The sequence below is a fragment of the Parasteatoda tepidariorum genome, chromosome 6 (genome assembly GCF_043381705.1).
Source record: "Parasteatoda tepidariorum isolate YZ-2023 chromosome 6, CAS_Ptep_4.0, whole genome shotgun sequence".
Classification (NCBI taxonomy): domain Eukaryota; kingdom Metazoa; phylum Arthropoda; class Arachnida; order Araneae; family Theridiidae; genus Parasteatoda; species Parasteatoda tepidariorum.
In genome coordinates, this window is record NC_092209.1 from 80308577 (window position 1) to 80327078 (window position 18502).

Genomic DNA, 18502 nt, shown 5'->3' on the forward strand with positions numbered 1-18502 from the left:
GAATTTTTACCTTTTACCAAAGTTCAAGGTTTTGAACACTTTAAGACAGTTTTACCCAATCTAAGACAGTAAAACCCACGTGTCCTGTCCAAAACCAGTTTAGGACGTCCAAAACCCCAACCCTGCCAAAGAGATTTCAGTATTTGTCCTGCAACAGGTTTCATTTTAAGTTTTATATTTAACATATGAAAGGAAGTAAAACAGTACTTACCAGAAATAGATTTTTGAGGAAGAAAACGAAAAAATGTATTTCTGGTGAGGTGTTTTTTTTCTTCTAAAATCCTTAATTGGTATTATGCTATTGGAAGGTCTAAGTGGATATAATTATAAAATTGAGAACAATTCTAAATTTCATCATGTAAAAATACGCGAGGAAAACATTTGATGTAATTATGAGGACAGTTGTAAAAATAAAGAACACTGTTATTAGAAGCAGATGATTGAGAAACAAAGGGTGATTTGGACAAATATTTCTTAAACTTATTTTGTCTTTTGGGCAGCATGCTATAACACAATATAATAACAGTAAAATATCAATTATTTAAAAAAATGTTTTAACTCTAGTTTGAGAAAAATATATGCTTAGTTTATTTAAATTGTAATTATAACTACATATAAGTATAAAACTTGTTTCAAATTCGTGTTTTTACATTTTCTTTTTTAAATGGCCTTTCTGACCGATATATTAGCACTCATTTTTATGGGGAAAATTATAACTTAAGGAGACGTTTTGAATTCTGAAGTCGAATCAAAAGAAATTTAATGTCGCTAAGCGTGTTTGTTTTCCAAAAAAAAGTTATAATTTAAAAAAAAAACTTTTTGATCTTTAATTTTTTAATATTTTCTTTTGTCTTACTTAAAAGTGCTAGTTATTTTTATATTTGCAATCGAACATAATTTTTTCATTGTCAAACCAAAAAATGAATGCTTTAAAAATCGTCAAAATACTTAAAACGTGTAAAATCATAAAAATTAAAATATAGACTTTAATAAATTAGCANCGAATCAAAAGAAATTTAATGTCGCTAAGCGTGTTTGTTTTCCAAAAAAAAGTTATAATTTAAAAAAAAAACTTTTTGATCTTTAATTTTTTAATATTTTCTTTTGTCTTACTTAAAAGTGCTAGTTATTTTTATATATTAGCATTTAAATGTTTCCTGTTTTCAAATCGTTTTTAATATGGAAATTTAATGTATTTCACAATGTTATGATAGTAAAAAAGAAAAAAAAACCTTTTGAAACCTGCTTGTTCTTATTTGTTTCCTGGAAACATAGTTGCCCCCTTTATATAATTTACGATCACACAATTAATATCGTGATTTTGTAAATGTAATCTAAGTAAATCTTTGGACTTAAAATTTTTAGCATTTATTTTATTTCTTCCCATAACAGAAAATTATTTATATTCAACACCTAAAAAGAATCCTTTCGATATTTTTATTTAATAGCAATAAATAATCGTTCATCTACCCTTCCTTGAAATGTTTTACTCCATTTTCCACCATAAACAAACTGAGTTTCTTTAAATTTTAAAATACCAATAGAAGGTAATCAGAATTGGCCTCCCGTGGTATAGCGACCTTGTAAACACCAGAAATAAAAGTAGTGCTAAGATTGCATAAACCAAAATTTGTAAGTTTATTACCGGCGACCAGCTGGTCCGCCTTTCTATCTATCCTTACAAACCACTCTATAAAAGTTTGCAAACTGTTGGAAAAAGAACAATCCAAATCGGTGCTGCCGGTTCTCAAATTATTATCGAACATCCCGACAAACTTTCGATGTATGGAGGACATGCCAAGCTATTGCTTTCCTTTCCTCTTTGTCTTGAATAGACGTTTTTAATTTTAAAAAAAAGACACAATTTTTTAATGACAAAATTTAATGCCATTTAGTGACAAAATAAATTTCTATACACATATAAATATATAGAGAAAAAGAGTAGTCATTCCCTTAAAATGAAATCGTGTTGGTCTTGGTTGTTCCCTTTGTTAACACTTCATCTTTCTGGACGGAAAACAATCAAAATTATCTGGGCTGGAGTTCATACCAAGAAGATTTACTTCGATTTAAGAAGGATGAGTTCTTAGGTACTAACACCAAATATTTATAACTACTTCGAAACAGTGGAATTTTTCAAAAACTTTTGCACGGAATAACTATCAGGTTTAGTTTCGAACGAATGGATTTGAAATTTCAGTGATCCGATGGCATCAGGACACAAAGCTCAATTCTAACGAATTTCATATGAATGACATCGTTCTATCATTTAATCACGTCGCCATAGAATTGGTTCGTAATGGATGGTAGAACTAGAAAACACTATCGTACCTTTTGTCTATGCTAAAAATATTAAAATTCTTTTTTAGAGCCTTGCATATATTTTTTTTATTTATCACCTCTGTGTCAGCGAATGTGGTTTTATTTTACTGGCCATCTGAAGTTATAATGAAAGAAAAAATTACAGTTTAAGGCTCAAATGACTTGAAAACTGATGAATGCAACTGTTTGGCTTTCTCGAATGTAATTATAAATTTTTAAATCCACCACTGATTCTCAATCATCATCCCTAAGACCATGTCGTCGTAACTACCGAACGGTTTGCTTTTCAACTTATAAAAAATCATTCCAAAAGTAGCTAGCAGCTGAATTTTGCCCCAACAAGAACATCTGTCTCGAGGTTGTTCCAAAAATATAGAGCCACCAGAAAGTCGTTCGATCAAAGCCATAATGTTCACAAAGACACCAAAAAATGAAAGTGGAGAACTGCATGGCCATATATTTTCACAACCTTTTTCCGTTAATAAATCGAAGTACACGATAGCTGAAAAAAGAATTAAGAACACAGTCACTTTTGAGTTCATCCAAAGAATTATGACCAGTAGTGAACCATATTCTCAGAAAAAAAAAGCTATAATGAATCAATGTTTACTGAAAACGATCTGAAGAAAATTTGTTCTACCACCATTACCGATACGTTCTAAATGGTGAACAGTACTTTCATAATTTCGTTGCTGTGGTGACCCATTTGAAAAGTTGTTTGTTTCGTTGTTTTATATGGATGTCGTCCTGTCACAATCGTTGTAGTTTCGAGAATGTTCTTCTTTATCATGAGGTGAAGCAGCGAAGAGGTGTTCGTATATAAGTCCGGCTACCACCCCTCCGAGAATAGGTCCTACCCAGTATATCTGAAATTTAAAAAAAGATTTAAGTCAATTCAAGTTGAAATAAAGTTGCTCTTAATGAGAAATTTGTCTAAACATTTTGGTACGTTGAGAAATTTAAGTAACATTTTGTATTTAAACTTGTCTCAATTGTAAATAGAAAAACTCTTAGTGCTAATTATAAAGAAGAGAATAGGGAAACACCACGTTTGATCAGTTGATGAAAATTGTTCAAACTTGTGGTCGATTCGAAACAGAATCAGTGCCAATATCTGAATCGGAGCCTTTGTTGATTCAATAAGGAACCTTCAGTATTCACACAAACTTACAGTTCTCTGTTACAAATGGCGAAGTTTACGCTGAAAACCAGGACTGATCGTTAAGACACGGTTCCCAGTAGAACACTGAAGTCAAGCATCACTGGCTGCAGTCAGTAAGAGGGTGGGTGACCACTTTGACCAGCCTGCCTAGGGACTGAGGGTGTACGATATCGGTCCTCGTTAAACGGTTCAACCGTCTGGCTACCAAAGCAGGGGAGCCATCCCCTCTGCAGAGGATCAAAATTGTGATGGTATGTCTTCGGAATCGGATCATCCTCAAGGATGTTTCCCAGACAGTCGCGAATAACCCATTGTGCAACTCTAGTGAGACGTAAATAAAGCACCGTACCTTACCTCGTCGTAAACACTGTGTACTGGTATGGAGATGTATCCGCGTCTGTAGATATGTAGTTCGTCCAGATTTCATTGTAAAGGACAGTGAGTGACCATTTAAATCGCATCTCGTAGACGATTTGTTCTAAAGCATGTCTAGGTTATAACAAATGACAACTCGCAATATTTTTTTCTTCAATCATCCAGGGTCTGAAAACAGGGCTAGTGGAACCAACGTCAAAACTTTCCTGGATGATACCACGGCTGATATAATTGAGTAGGAAAGGAACAAAATTATAATAATTTTTAACTTCATAACCCTGATTAGTTTTTTAATCTATACTGAAGCTAATGTTTCTTACTTGTCGACTACGCGTAAATATTATAACTATTGAATAGTTGTTTTGATATTATTTCTCACATAAGTATTAGTTTGCTACCTCAAATGTGTCGAGAGCCCACAGTGGCCCAAAACGAGAATCGACTTCGGAAAGTCGGGTCACCAAAGCGGGGACCCATCAACTCTACAGAGAATCAAAACTGTAATGGCACGTCTTTAGATCATCCTCAGGGATATTTCCTAGACCGTCGCCAATAGCTCACTGAGCAGCTCTAGAGCGACGTAAATAAAGTACTATTACTGCTACAAATGTGTCTAGTATCCGTTTTCGATAAAATTTCAAAAAGATTGGTGGAACATCCTGTAGTTACAGAACTCTCAGATTATAATTTTAAAAAAAAAAAAATTCTCACCCAGTGATTCTCCCAATTGTTGAGTATAACAGCAGGACCAAAAGATCTCGCCGTGTTCATACTCGCACCAGTGTACTTTATCTGCGAAAGAGAAAATCAATCATAAATTAGGATAAAAAGCGGCAAGTTCATGGCATTAAATCTTAACAAATTTTAGTACACATATTTTTGCATCTATATTTCGAATGCCCTTAAAATATTAATTACTTTAAGGATATCTCATTAAATATGTTCTGATTGATGTTACAGCATTTCTTGTTAAACATAAAATATCAAACAGAATATTTGGAGCAGCGATGACTCAGGGGACAGAGTGTTCGCCTTCCAATGAGGTGAACTGGAGTTCGATCCCGGCAATGGCTGGTGGATACGAATTCCGCATCCGGTTTGCACAGTGCTGACGTGAAATATCCTCAGTGGTAGAAGGATCGTGAGTTAGAGTCCCCTTGCCGTAAGGCTAACCGTGGGAGGTTCTCGTGGTTTTCCTCTCCATGTAACGCAAATGCGGGTTGAATCCATCAAAAATGTCCTCCACGAAGGCAATATAAAACAGTATATTTCGAGCCGTCGTGGCTAAGGGGATAGAGCATTCGACTTCCAATGAATTTAACCGGGTTCGAGTCCCAACGATGGCTGGTTGATACAAATTCCGCACCCGGCTCTCACTGAGAACAGTGCTGACGCAAAATATCCCCAGAGGTACACGAATCATTGTAAGAGTCCTCTTACGGTCGGGCTAACCATAAAAGATTTTTGGGGTTTTCCTCCCCTCCATGTACATATATATATATGTATATATATATAGAGAGAGAGAGATTATTATTAACTGGGTTTGAATTATCTAAACCACGCAATTTAAACTTATGATTCAAATTGTTTTGAAATCACATTAAAGATATTGTTTAACTGTAAATTATGTTTCTCTATCTTTCTTTTTTTTTTTGTATTCTGTTTCGTTGTGGCATATGAAAAAAAAATTTCCCATTGATCAGCTATAAGACCGTACATTCCTTCGACGGGGGGGAGGGGGAGGCAAGTAAGGGATAATTTGCTTGCAGTTTTCACTAAGGAAATGTTAAAGCCCGCATTTTTTTTAGAATTCAAACACGAAAAATTATAAATTCTTTTTAATTGCAAATTTAATTACGCAAATATTGAGTGAAAAATTTTAATTTTAGAAGGAGCTGTGCCCTTTATTTATAAAATGCGTAGGGCTGAAGACCCAATGCATTCTTTATTTCTGAGTACAAAATTTGACAAAACAACAAATTTGACAAAAATTTCAAACCCAAAATATTTTTGCCACACTTTTTTATTTATTCGAAGTCAATGCATGGCGGTTAAGCTACCGAGGTAATCTTAAAGCAGCTTGTTCTCTGACTCTGATTTCAGCAATGATTGTTCATTGTTTTTGAATATGATTGTTCATTTTCATGCTGTAAATTTCTTGTTTCAGTCGTTATTAGTATCACGTGTTTTGCGACTGTGCGTTTAAAATGTAAATTTGTAACGTTGTATTTGCATCATAACTATACACGTTTCATAAATTTTATCATCAAACTTGCGATTTCAAGTTGAAATCTTTATAAATATTTTCAAACAATCCTCCTTTTGGTTCGAGTGTAGAGTAGAATAGGGTTCCCCTGAACTGGGCACTTAAGCTTTTACTACATATAAAATTTTCAATTTTCTTATAATTTCTTATTCTCTGAAAATTTCACTTTTTTACTATTTTCCTTGTTTCCTACAAAAATATTTTTAAAAAAATAATAATAAAATAAGAGAAATACAATATTTGTAAATTTTTGCCGGTGTTTTTTTTTTTTTTTTTTCATGGCTTTATAGATTAGATTTTCATTTTGATACTTTTTTTGTTTCTATACTTCAAGTCATTGCTGTTACATTACGGGCCAGGAAACTATTGTATGCATTACTCCTCCAATTCATAGAAATGTGCCGATCATTCTAAACTAGGCTGCAGTAACAAAAGTACTTGTCTTTCCCATTAACTTAATGATTATTTGGATTTGCCGGCGGTACTTTCAGAATTGAAGCCAACATGTTGTAGTGGCGGCGCTGATAAACATTCTTTCTATTTATAGAGAGAGAGCGACCCGTTCTTTCCAGAAATACATTTCTACCTTAGCTTCTTTATTATAAGGAGCAAAGCAGAGAGAAGGTGGCTTGTTTATTTATTCTCAACTTGTTTACTTATGTTCACATAAAAAATAAACAAAATGGGTTGCTGACCACGAATCCGTATTTTGCGACCAAAGTTTTTCTGGGAAATATGTTTTTTTTTCCCTAGAAAAAAAACTGGAAAAATCTGCCTTTTTGAGGGCAATTTTTTTTTTTACGAAAGATTTAAAATTTCGGGTATTTTACCTATGTTTACGTAAAAAATAAACATAATGGGGTGCTGACCATGAACCCGCATTTGGGGACCAAACTTTTGCTGGGAAATATGCGAAAAAACTGGAAAAACTAGCTTTTACTTAAGGTAGGAAATTTCTGGTAAAATATTTCAAAACTATAGAACATATTCTATAAATTCTATAGCTACACTTTTTCTGTAGGATAATAAATTGAAGAATTACGATCTCTGGAAAAACGACCATTGAGCTGGAATGATGTTCTCTCTCAGTACCTCAAAGGAAAAATTGGGAATAAAATTAATAGAGGTTAAAAATTTTATAAGTATTTTCTTGTATTTCTTCTCAACTTGTTTACCTATGTTCCAATAAAAAATGAACAAAATGGGGTTGCTGACCACGAATTTTTCTGGAAAATATGTTTTTTTTTCGAGGATAAACTTTAAAAATTTTTACTTAAGAAAAAAAATTGCTGGTGAAATATTTCAAAGCTAGAAACTAAAGAATGTATTCTATAAATTCTATATTTACACTTTAAATGGAAACACTTCAACGGAATATATTTACACTGTCAATGGAAAACTTTTATGTTATTAATCATCTAATGAAATGACATTTCAAATAGTTTCAAATAAAAATCTATGGTCACACCAACTTTCCTTTAAGCAGGTAAAAATTTATTTTGTACAACATAACAAACTTGTATATGAAGTATATTTATGAAAAGAAAGGAAATGGAATAACAGTCAAACGTTATAATCTACATCTGGTGTCTGCTTCATGATTTTACTACTTCATATTTTAAAACTTGGTATTGTTACGCTTCTCGAATCACAATTAGTATTGGAGTAATAGATTAAAGTAATTTGGTGCAGCGATACGAAGTTGGCAACAAACAAAGAAACATAATTTTTTTATATGCACGAGTACTCATTTGGAATAGTATTTGATAAATATTTAATAAAAAAAATCGTGTAATAACGTCATATTATTGCATTTCTCACACATTAGTGGGAAAAATCGGTAAATTTTAAATAAAAAGAAACAATTCTCACAACGCGAAAATATCGGGCAGTAGTTTGCTTACATTGAAAATGTAAATAAAGAATAATACCCGCAAGTGGCGTATTGTGGGTATCTCTATCCTGATTGGTTGTTGAAATGTGGCATTTATATACGTTTGCAACTGTTCTTTTCATTCTATTTCGAGTAAGCCAAGCCAGTAAAGTATCAATTCTCTTAAGTGACACATTCTAAATTCTTTCACAAAGATTCTTTCTCAAAGACTTCAATTCTTTCACTATATATTTATACCGAGACTTAACACAAAGACAGACACGAGGCCATGTGGAACATAAAAAAACTAATTATGCATCGAAGTTGCCAGGTGCACAAAACAGAACTATATCACGGTTACCGTAAATTGCATAAACAAATAACACGATCTCGTAATTCTTTAATTTATCACCATGTGGATAAAGTATAGATATAAATTTTGTAGAAAATATTTTCTAGTTTCGAAATATGTAATCAGAAATTTCCATCTTAAATCAAGTTTTATCTAAAAACTACTCGCACAAAAATAAGAATATCTGTAAAGTAGTTTTGGTCTTTTACAAAAAAGTTTTATAATTCAATATTCCTTCAGTTTTTTCTCGGAAAAAAAATATTTCTGTACAAAAAGTTCGGTTGCAAAATGAGGATTCAAGTTCAGCGCCTCAACATAAGTATGCAAAAAATAAGAATTGCCTGGACTGGACTAGGAATAAAATGTCCAATATTCCAGATTTTTTTGCGAGCTCAGACTAACTATCACAATGGGAAAAAAAACAAAATTTAATAAAACAAAAATTTATATAAGATATCTGTAAACTAGTTTTGGTTTTCTTCCAGTTTTATAGTTCAGTACAGTATAATAATAATACAGTAATTTATCTAAGATATCTGTAAACTAGTTTTGGTTTTCTTCCAATTTTATAGTTCAATATTCTTTCAGTTTTTTTTTCTGGGACTATTGTTTATAATTACTGTATTATAAACAAACTTTAATAATACAGTAATTTATCTAAGATATCTGTAAACTAGTAATGGTTTTCTTCCACTTTTCTAGTTCAATATTCTTTCAGTTTTTTCCCCGGAACTATTGTTTATAATAACTGTATTATAAACAAACTTTAATAATACAGTAATTTATTATTTAAGTTATCTGTAAACTAGTTTCGGCTTTCTTCCAGATTTATAGTTCAGTACAGTATAATAATACAGTAATTTATCTAAGAAATTTGTAAACTAGTTTACAGATATCAGTAAACTAGTATCGGTTTTCTTCCAGTTTCATTGTTCAATATTCTTTCAGTTTTTTCCCCGGAACTATTGTTTATAATTACTGTATTATAAACAAACTTCAATAATACAGTAATTTATTATTTAAGTTATCTGTAAACTAGTTTCGGCTTTCTTCCAGATTTATAGTTCAGNCCTCAAGAAACATACGTATGTCAAAAATAAACATTTCCACCATTGCCTGGACTGGACTAGGAATAAAATGTCCAATACTTTTTTTTGGATTTTTTCTTTCTTTTTTTTGCGAACTCAGACTAACGATGACAGGTAAAGAGACTAACTTTTATAATACAGAAATCACTCTTAAGAAAAACATCAAATCAACAAACAAAAACAACAAACATAAGGTAACAAAAACATTTGTTATCTTAGCTGCAAGAGCTCAGAATTTTTAAATCAAAACGATATTCAAAAATAGTGGCTTAAATATAATAAAGTATTGTTCCTAAAAATATTTTAAAATAAAATTATTTTGAAGTAAGAGAGAATGATTATGAAACGTGAAGAAATCGAAATTCACCATGAAATATTCCAGTACTAAGAATTCGCCAATCACTTAAAATACAAAGTAAATATGGGTTGTATAGGTAAGTAAGGAACAAAACAAAAAAAAGAAAGAATGAAATTTTTTTTCGTGATATTCTTTGTATGTATTTCACGAGACTTGTGTATTTCGCCCGCATAAATTGCCTCATTGGAGAGAAGAAAAAAAAAAGAATTTTCAAGGTTTCGTTCTTTCAATAACAGTAGAAAACAAAGGGTGTTTGTTTGAAAAAATAAAAAAAAGTAAAAATAGTTTTGTGAAACAATGAAGATTTCTTTCTTAGAAGAGAATCTTCTTTACGAAAGATGTTATCTAAGATGGTGTATCGCGGCATTCTTTTTTCTTTTTTTTACCATCCATCCTGGACCAGAGGCTCGCGAACGAACGCAGAATAGTTCCTTTTTTTTCTAAAACGGAAATTAATGAGCGAGATCAATGGGGAGTATCATTTTAACATTATCGAATGCAAAATCTTCCGTTTGCAAAAGACTGTTTTTATGCAATTGTTTTAATTTTATGCTATTGAATATCTATACAAAAAAGCAACCTTTCATAGCAAAATCCAGTTATTATTGCAATTTCTTTTTCACTTTCTATTTCACAGCAGTTCACATCAATTTTTCACTTTTCATTGACAACTTAACAGTTTTTGACAACTTAACAGTTTTCATTGACAACTTAACAGTCAAGTCTTTAAAAAAAAAATCACGCTTGGCGAGTCTTATGAATGGATGTGTACTTTCGAGCGCTCGAAGCATGACGATTTTTAGTACTATCTTCATAATATTTTTAAGCCCAATGAAGTTTTTGAAGTTATACTTCTTATGCGACTTCCAACAAGGTTGCGTTAAACGTTTAACGCTACATTTTTATTGGCAGGGAAATCACGTGGTAGGATCCAATTTTCCCTCATTCATTTCCATATTGTTTTAGTTCTCACCAGCATAAACATAATAAAAGTCATAAAAGTATTGTTTTTCGAAAAAAAATTTTTAGTTTGATTTGATACACATACAATTTAATAGGATAGTATTTTTGATTTTCAAATTTAGTGGATAACAATTGTAAAAAATGAGTGAAAACAATTCCACTGACAATGCGACGGATGTAAGGTTATGTCAAGGTACTACGTCTCTTGTGAATATCAATTGATTGTTAAGTTTTACCTTTTGAAATTACATTATGACGCATTCACATACATTATTAATACAAATACATTTTCCATGGCGAGACGATGAGGCAACCACAAGCACTTCCTGTGATTCAAGAGGTCCACGAGGGAAAAATGCACAATATTACCGTTATTACAGTGCACGGAAGCGAGCGGAGCAGAAAGAAAGAGTCGTTGAATAGAACTAGTGATCCTTCTACGACTGCTGATTCTTCTACAATTAACGTCGCAGGTTACGAAGTTTAACTTCTTCCGCTCGGAGGGACTCCACGCACTAATTTTTTTTTTTTTACCATCCAGTTTATCTTTCCACTGCAGCAATCATTCTTCAATCCAATCAACCAATCTACTTCAGCAATCATTCGTAATGAGCAATCTTCTTGAATGAATCATTTAATAAAGTCTAGTGTTATAAATGTTTCTTCCTATTCTTTTATTGACAACTCAGCATAATAACGCCTTTAAGAGAATAACAAGTTATTTTTCGAATTTTCATGAGCTGTTAAACTTCCTTTATTTCTCGTCAGCTATCTTTCCATTAAATGACGGACCTAGTAACTAGTAGTAGTCTGTGGCGGGATCTGGGTTCCACATTTTCAGGGCAATGCGACGAGCATTGTGCACCGACCGCTTTTACGTCTCTGACAAACCACCATTTCAAAGCTGAGTACCGGAGATCACGGTAGTTCAGTGTCGCAGCGGTCTTCACAGTGCTAATAAAAATAGAAGAGCATTCAGCTACCAAAGCCTGCTTGCACTTAACAGTAGTAGTCATCGCTGACGATCAAAATTGTAGTCATTGGAACAGGGGTCTTTTCTGCACCCTAATGCTTTGTTTTCTCTTAAGATTTTCAGTAAAGATCCGGGTATCGTCTGAGCTCTCTTGCTTAGTTTTTTTTACTTTTATCATCATGAAAATGACCCTGAGGAAGAGTCTTGTTTATAGAACTGAAACTATAGTATGTCCATTGACGTGCTTTCATTTGTGCTTTTGTCATGTTGAGCTCTAACTTAGTTTTAAAAAAAATCAGTTCGCTTCAATTGACTATATGCTAATATGGTATTGTTACAGCATGGTTTTATTTTTGCAAGCATATCAACTGGTGTATCAAGATATCATTATACTTAAATTCGATATTAATAGTTTGGCAACAAGCTTAAGTTAACAATAAATTCTTGGTAGTTTAAAACTGATAAAAATATTATGTTCATTATTTCGATTTGTCTGAAGCAAATTGTAATGCTTTGATGCCTGTTTTAAGCAATATATTTTGAAGCAAAGTCTAAGTTCAGTTCAAATTGTCACAAACTAAGTATTGATCATAGAGGTTAAAAGTGGTGACCCCAAATATGCTAATTAGTTCATGCTATCTAAATCAAGCTACAGAATCATACACAAAAGTGTACTTTTCCTGAATAAACAAACATTTTCTTACGACGGATTTGAATTTTTGAGTATCAAAACATGGAAAATATAGCCCCGTTAATTTAGAAGATTGGTCAATAGTTTGGGTTCCTTAATGTTAATTCCACATTTTGCGTATTTTGCTCTTTGCTAGAAACTTTTGGCTATAAATCGAAAACATTTTTTCACTTANCGCACTATTTTTTTTTTTTTTTACCATCCAGTATATCTTTCCACTGCAGCAATCATTCTTCAATCCAATCAACCAATCCACTTCAGCAATCATTCGTAATGAGCAATCTTCTTGAATGAATCATTTAATAAAGTCTAGTGTTATAAATGTTTCTTCCCATTCTTTTATTGACTACTCAGCATAATAACGCCTTTAAGAGAATAACAAGTTATTTTTCGAATTTTCATGAGTTTGCAGCTGTTAAACTTCTAGCCAGTGATCTTTCCATTAAATGACGGACCTCGTAACAGAATCTGTGCCGGAGTCTGTGGACAATGTGGTGGGCATTGCGCACCGACCGCTTTTACGTCTCGGACAAACCATCATTTCAAAGCTGAGTACCGGAGATCACGGTAGTTCAGTGTCGCAGCGGTCTTCACAGTGCTAATACAAATATAAGAGCATTCAGCTACCAAATCCTGCTTGCACTTAACAGTAGTAGTCAATTGATGAGGTTAACTTAACTAAGCTGAGTTAACTTAACTGCTGAGGATCAAAATTGTAGTCTTCGGAACAGGGGTCTTTTCAGGACCCTAACGCTTTGTTTTCTCTTAAGATTTTCAGTAAAGATCCGGGTATCGTCTGAGCTCTTTTGCTTAGTTTTTTTTACTTTTATTATCATGAAAATGACATTGAGAAAGGGTCTTGTTTATAGAACTGAAACTATAGTATGTCCATTTACATGCTTTCATTTGTGCTTTTGTCACGTTGAGCTCTAACTTAGTTTTAAAAAAAATCAGTTCGCTTCAATTGACTATATGCTAATATGGTATTGTTACAGCATGGTTTTATTTTTGTAAGCATATCAACTGATGTATCAATATATCATTATACTTAAATTCGATATTAATAGTTTGGCAATAAGCTTAAGTTAACAAGAAATTCTTGGTAGTTTAGAACTGATAAAAAATATTATATTCGTTATTTCGATATGTCTGGAGCTTTGATGCCCGTTTTAAACAATATATTTCGAAGCAAAGTCAAAGTCTACGTTCAAACTGTCACAAACTAAGTATTGATCATAGAGGTTAAAAGTGGTGACCCCAAATAAGCTAATTAGTTCATGCTATCTATTAATCAAGCTGCAGAATCAAACACATAAACGTACTTAACAAACATTTTTTTTTTACGGCGGATTTGAATTTTTGAGTATTAAAACATGGAAAATATAGCCTCGATAATTTAAAAGAGTGGTCAATAGTTTGGGTCCCTTAATGTTGATTTCACATTTTGCATAACTTGCTCTTTTTTCGAAGAACTTGGCTATAAATCGAACAAAAAAAATTCAGTTAATTATAAAACTCGTTTATCTAATTTCAATTTAAAAAAAAAGGGGCGAAAAAATATAGAATTTTAAGGCATACAAGTTTTTGCACCATTTTAAACTGTGTGGACTTATAAATGACAAAATACAAAATTTAAGCGAAATCGGTCGTATAGTTTTTTGAGAAATAGAATTTTAAAATATGACTTTTCCAAAATTTCACAACTCAAGAACTATTCAACCACTTTCGCTTAAATTTGATAATTTGTTATTTAAAACTGCATAGTTTAAAAAGACTTAAAAATTTGTAAACAATTGAACATTTATTCAATCTTTATTAAATAAAACGAGCCGCGATAGCTGGTTAAGGCACTGAAGTGTGAAGTGATCGGTCGCTCGTGGCGGCTTACTGATCACACTTCTCTGGAAAGTGCGATCCACATTGCCACAATCATGCCGTTGGTTGCGTATGGCCTTCATTTTTATTTTTAATAAAATGATATCTTATGGCCTATCTTTTTTTAATGAAGTGATTAAAAAAATTTAAAAATTCATTTGCGAGGAATTTTTTTTTCTGAACGAATTTTGAAATCTCACACTTGAAACACTTCGAGACGCAGAAAGTGCAATATATATATATATATATATATATATATATGTATATATATATANATATATATATATATATGTATGTATGTATGTATACACGGTATTTTGGGTAAAATATTTAATGAAAAAACTATCAATATAATTTAAATATTATTAAAAATAAGTTTCATCTTCATTAAATTCTCATTGATAGAAATTCGGTTCATTTAAAAAAGTTTTTAAACAAAATCATGTAACAAACATTAATTTTTTCTGCTTTAAATTTCATATTATGTAAATTGCTAAGAAAAAAACCAATATTATTTGAATGAAATTATACACATTGTCTCGAACAAATGTTATTCTTTATGATAAACAGAGAATAGATTGCTCATTTATAATTCATTTCACTTATAATAAGGTGTATTTTAAAAGCAAATTATCTACCCAGGACGCAAATTAAGTATCCATCAATAGAAACTTGTATATTTAAAATAGTATTGAAAAAAAAAAACATTTATAAGACCATAAAAAGATTCTTATCAATATTTAGTACAAATTGAAATGCAACAGAAAAGTATTACAACATTTATATCATGGTTTAGTTGATGAAAAAAGACGCAGGAAAAAGCAAACTTACTGACCTTGCCTAAAATGTCCTACAAATTTAAATTGATTCAATCGATGCTGACAAATTTATGTAAATTTTTATTCATTGATCATTAAAAATGTAAACGGACTTCAAAACGTGATTTTGGAATGCAGTCATCGTCATCTTGAGAAGGGAGAGGGGGGGGGTATAACCTCGAAGAAGACGGGTGGTATACTCAAAAATCACGGGGGTCTCCGATACGCCTGCTACGACTCGTTAATTTTTAATTCACGTTTAAGGCAATACTAGTTTAAATGCAATGAATAATTACATCGAATAATTTTTTTTTATAAATTGATGTAATTAAACAACACAGAAAAATGCAATCTGTATTTATTTGTAAAATGACAAAATTGTATTAAAAACACATAGATATTCACAGGGCCTGATCTAGGAATGCCCTAGGCACAGATCTGTTAGAGGTCCCCTGGTCGTTATAATGACCTGAGACTGTATATTTATTTCAATTTTTGTTAATTCATAACTTTAATACATAATTCTTAAGGAAAAACATAAAATGTAAGTATTTGTATCATTTTGAGGACCCCCTGAAATCTAGGGGCCCTAGCCCTGGAGTTCTCAGGACTTATGATAAATCAAGAACTGCATATTCAAAAGGAATAAGAAAATTATCAGGTACACATGAAAATTAATGAATTTAACTTTCACAGGTTTGTTTTATTTTTTTATATCTATACAGGTACAATATAGTAAAAGAAAACTTCCGCATAACTTTTGTTTTAATTATCAGATTTGCACTTGCTAAAGTACCAACCACAATCATCTAAAGTGCTAATGGTTAATATATGCTAATTAATTAGCGTTAGCTATTAAGAAACGGAACTAGACACAAAAACATAATATCTCCGAATAAACATTCATTCTTAAAACAGTTTTTTTTTTTAAAAAAAATCTTGAACATTTAAAGCGAATCAAGGATATTTTTTGCACACCATTATAATACTCCTTCATATAAAGATAATTTCAGGAGAAACAATTCTTTCAATAATCATTAATTGTTTATTTAATAATGGTCGAAAATAGTTTTAAAATTTTTGATACACAATTTTTAACCTTATTTTGAATTATTAATTTTCAATGACAAAATACCGTCTATAAACAAAGTCGGTTGAATAGTTCTTGAAAATAACAATTTAAAAATATGCCTTTTCTTAAACTTTATAAATCGGAAACTATTTGACTTGTTCCACCATTTAAAATTTCGTTGTTCAAAATTATATAAGAAATTTTAAATCGTGAAACAATTAACTAATCATTTTCAAATAAAGTAATAAAATGTAACAAATAATTTTTTATTCGTTTTTAATTTTTTTATTTTCGTTACAAAAAATTTTTTTGCTCTATATTAGGTACTTTTCCGTTAGCCGGGCGCAAATGTCGCCAATTGTGAACCGAACGCGAGCCAAGTTGCCAAGTGAAGCGAATGACGAAACAGTCAACGGAATAAAATTCGAAAACGTTCAACTATAAACAAGTATTAATGAATTGTAAACAAAACAGTTAAACGAAAATTAAGATGACAAAAAGAAAGGAAACGTGCTTGGTTTTGAATGAATTCAGAGAATAGCGCACGTGGCCCCAAACTAACATAACTTTTTGGTTACAAGAAATTTGGCGGAATTCTACATAATTAGGCGATTTTTCGCTTGCGTCCGGCTAACGGAAAAGTTACCTTACATTATCTTTTTATTTTAAGAAGAACATCTTCTAGTTTAAGAGATTCTGAAAATCAAATGTCGCTATGGAATGAATTTTATTTTGTTTAATAAATTCTAAAATCGATTGATAATTAGTGATAATCCGAGAAAAGCCTTCTTTAATAATATCGCTAATTGTTTTATTCAAGTAGTTAGAGAAAATGGTGCCAGGTTTAGTTAGGTAAATATTAGATCCACGGGTAATTGTTTTAAATTTAATAGGAATTTTATGAATGTTTGCATTGATAATTAAGTATGAAAATTGTATATTGCCAATTTTAGTTTTTAACCTCTTATATAAAGCTAAAAGTTTTTTAATGATAATTATATTATTTTAATTACTAAGCTTAAAATTTTTAATATTTTCTAACTGCTTATTTAAAAGTTCAACATGGAATATTTCACAGAAGATTGCATAATTATCGTCTGCTTTGTCTATGGGGGTAATTGCGAAATATTTTTGTAGTTGTTTAATTGATTGATCAATTTTAGAAAAATTTGTTTAATTGTTACTGTTATTTAAATTATCCTTATTATTGAAAACAAAGTTTTTAAAGTAATAATAAGCACCCCATTTCCACTCTGTTAGCATACCTAAAGGTAAAGGGAATTTATTTTATATCTTTAAACAAATATCATTGAGATCATTAAGAAAATATTTTAGAATTTTATTAATTGATATATATTAAATGGGTCTAAATTTTGTGCCTTTTTAGAATTAAGTATCTAAGCTTTTGATAATATTTAAATTACCAGTAATAATATGTTTATGATGTTTTCAACAAATTTAAAATACTTCTTTTCTTTACGGTAACATTCCTAATCGGATATATTAATAAAATATGCAATAAAATATATATTTCCTAATATATCCCTAATACCTGATATATATTTCCTAATATATTCCTAATATTATTATAATTAAAAACAACTCGACCAAAAGATTTAGTATATTTTAAGCTTTTAATTATGTTAAAATCTTTTAATGTAAGCAAAGTTTTAAAATTTTCAAAAATATTATGAAATGTAAAAATCAAAAGTAGGGTTTTGAAATTTAATAACAAAATCTAAATTAGCTAGATATTTCTTTTTATTTGTTGAAATTTTACTCCTCACGTTAGCTTTTACAAGATCGAAGCAAAAAATTTTGAAACGTAAATTAATAAAAGAAAAGTTAATAACAAGATTTTGAAGCTTTATACATCATTATTCTTAAGGGAGAAAACAAAATCGTTCATTGGTTTACAATTATAATGTTTATTAAAATCTTATTAGATATTAGAAATAAAATTTACATTTAGTTTTTCTCTGTTAAGAAAGTTTTAATTAGTTCTTGATCTTTTTGTAATCTTAAAACAAAATCTTTCACTGTACCTAAAATATTAATTTTAACACTGTGAAAATTAAGTACACTAAAGTGATTTAGTTCTAGATTATGTATAATTTTATTACTGTTTTTTATCTGAACGACGTTGATTAATTCAAATGTTAAGATAATTACTGGTTTGTCCAATATATTTATTACAAAAACCAAAGGTTTACATATAAATTATATTTTTAATTGTACAGTCCGAATATTTGGCAGTCGTTATTTGGAATTTTAAGTTGAAATATATATATATATATGAATTCAGAGAATAGCG

General features: G+C 30.8%; 1 protein-coding gene across 2 annotated transcripts in view; it reads right to left on the minus strand.

Annotated features, from left to right (window-relative positions):
• Positions 1-1614: 1614 nt before the first annotated feature.
• Positions 1615-18502, minus strand: part of LOC107453950 (aquaporin AQPAe.a-like) — a 22425-nt gene continuing 5537 nt past the window's right edge. For both annotated transcript variants that reach the window (XM_043051609.2, XM_043051608.2), the window contains exons 2-3: positions 4571-4651; positions 1615-3188 (exon numbers count right to left, since the gene is read on the minus strand). In XM_043051609.2, coding sequence (XP_042907543.1) covers positions 3054-3188; positions 4571-4651 — 216 coding nt within the window. In that variant the 3' untranslated portion in view covers positions 1615-3053. The remainder of the gene's footprint in view (positions 3189-4570; positions 4652-18502) is intronic.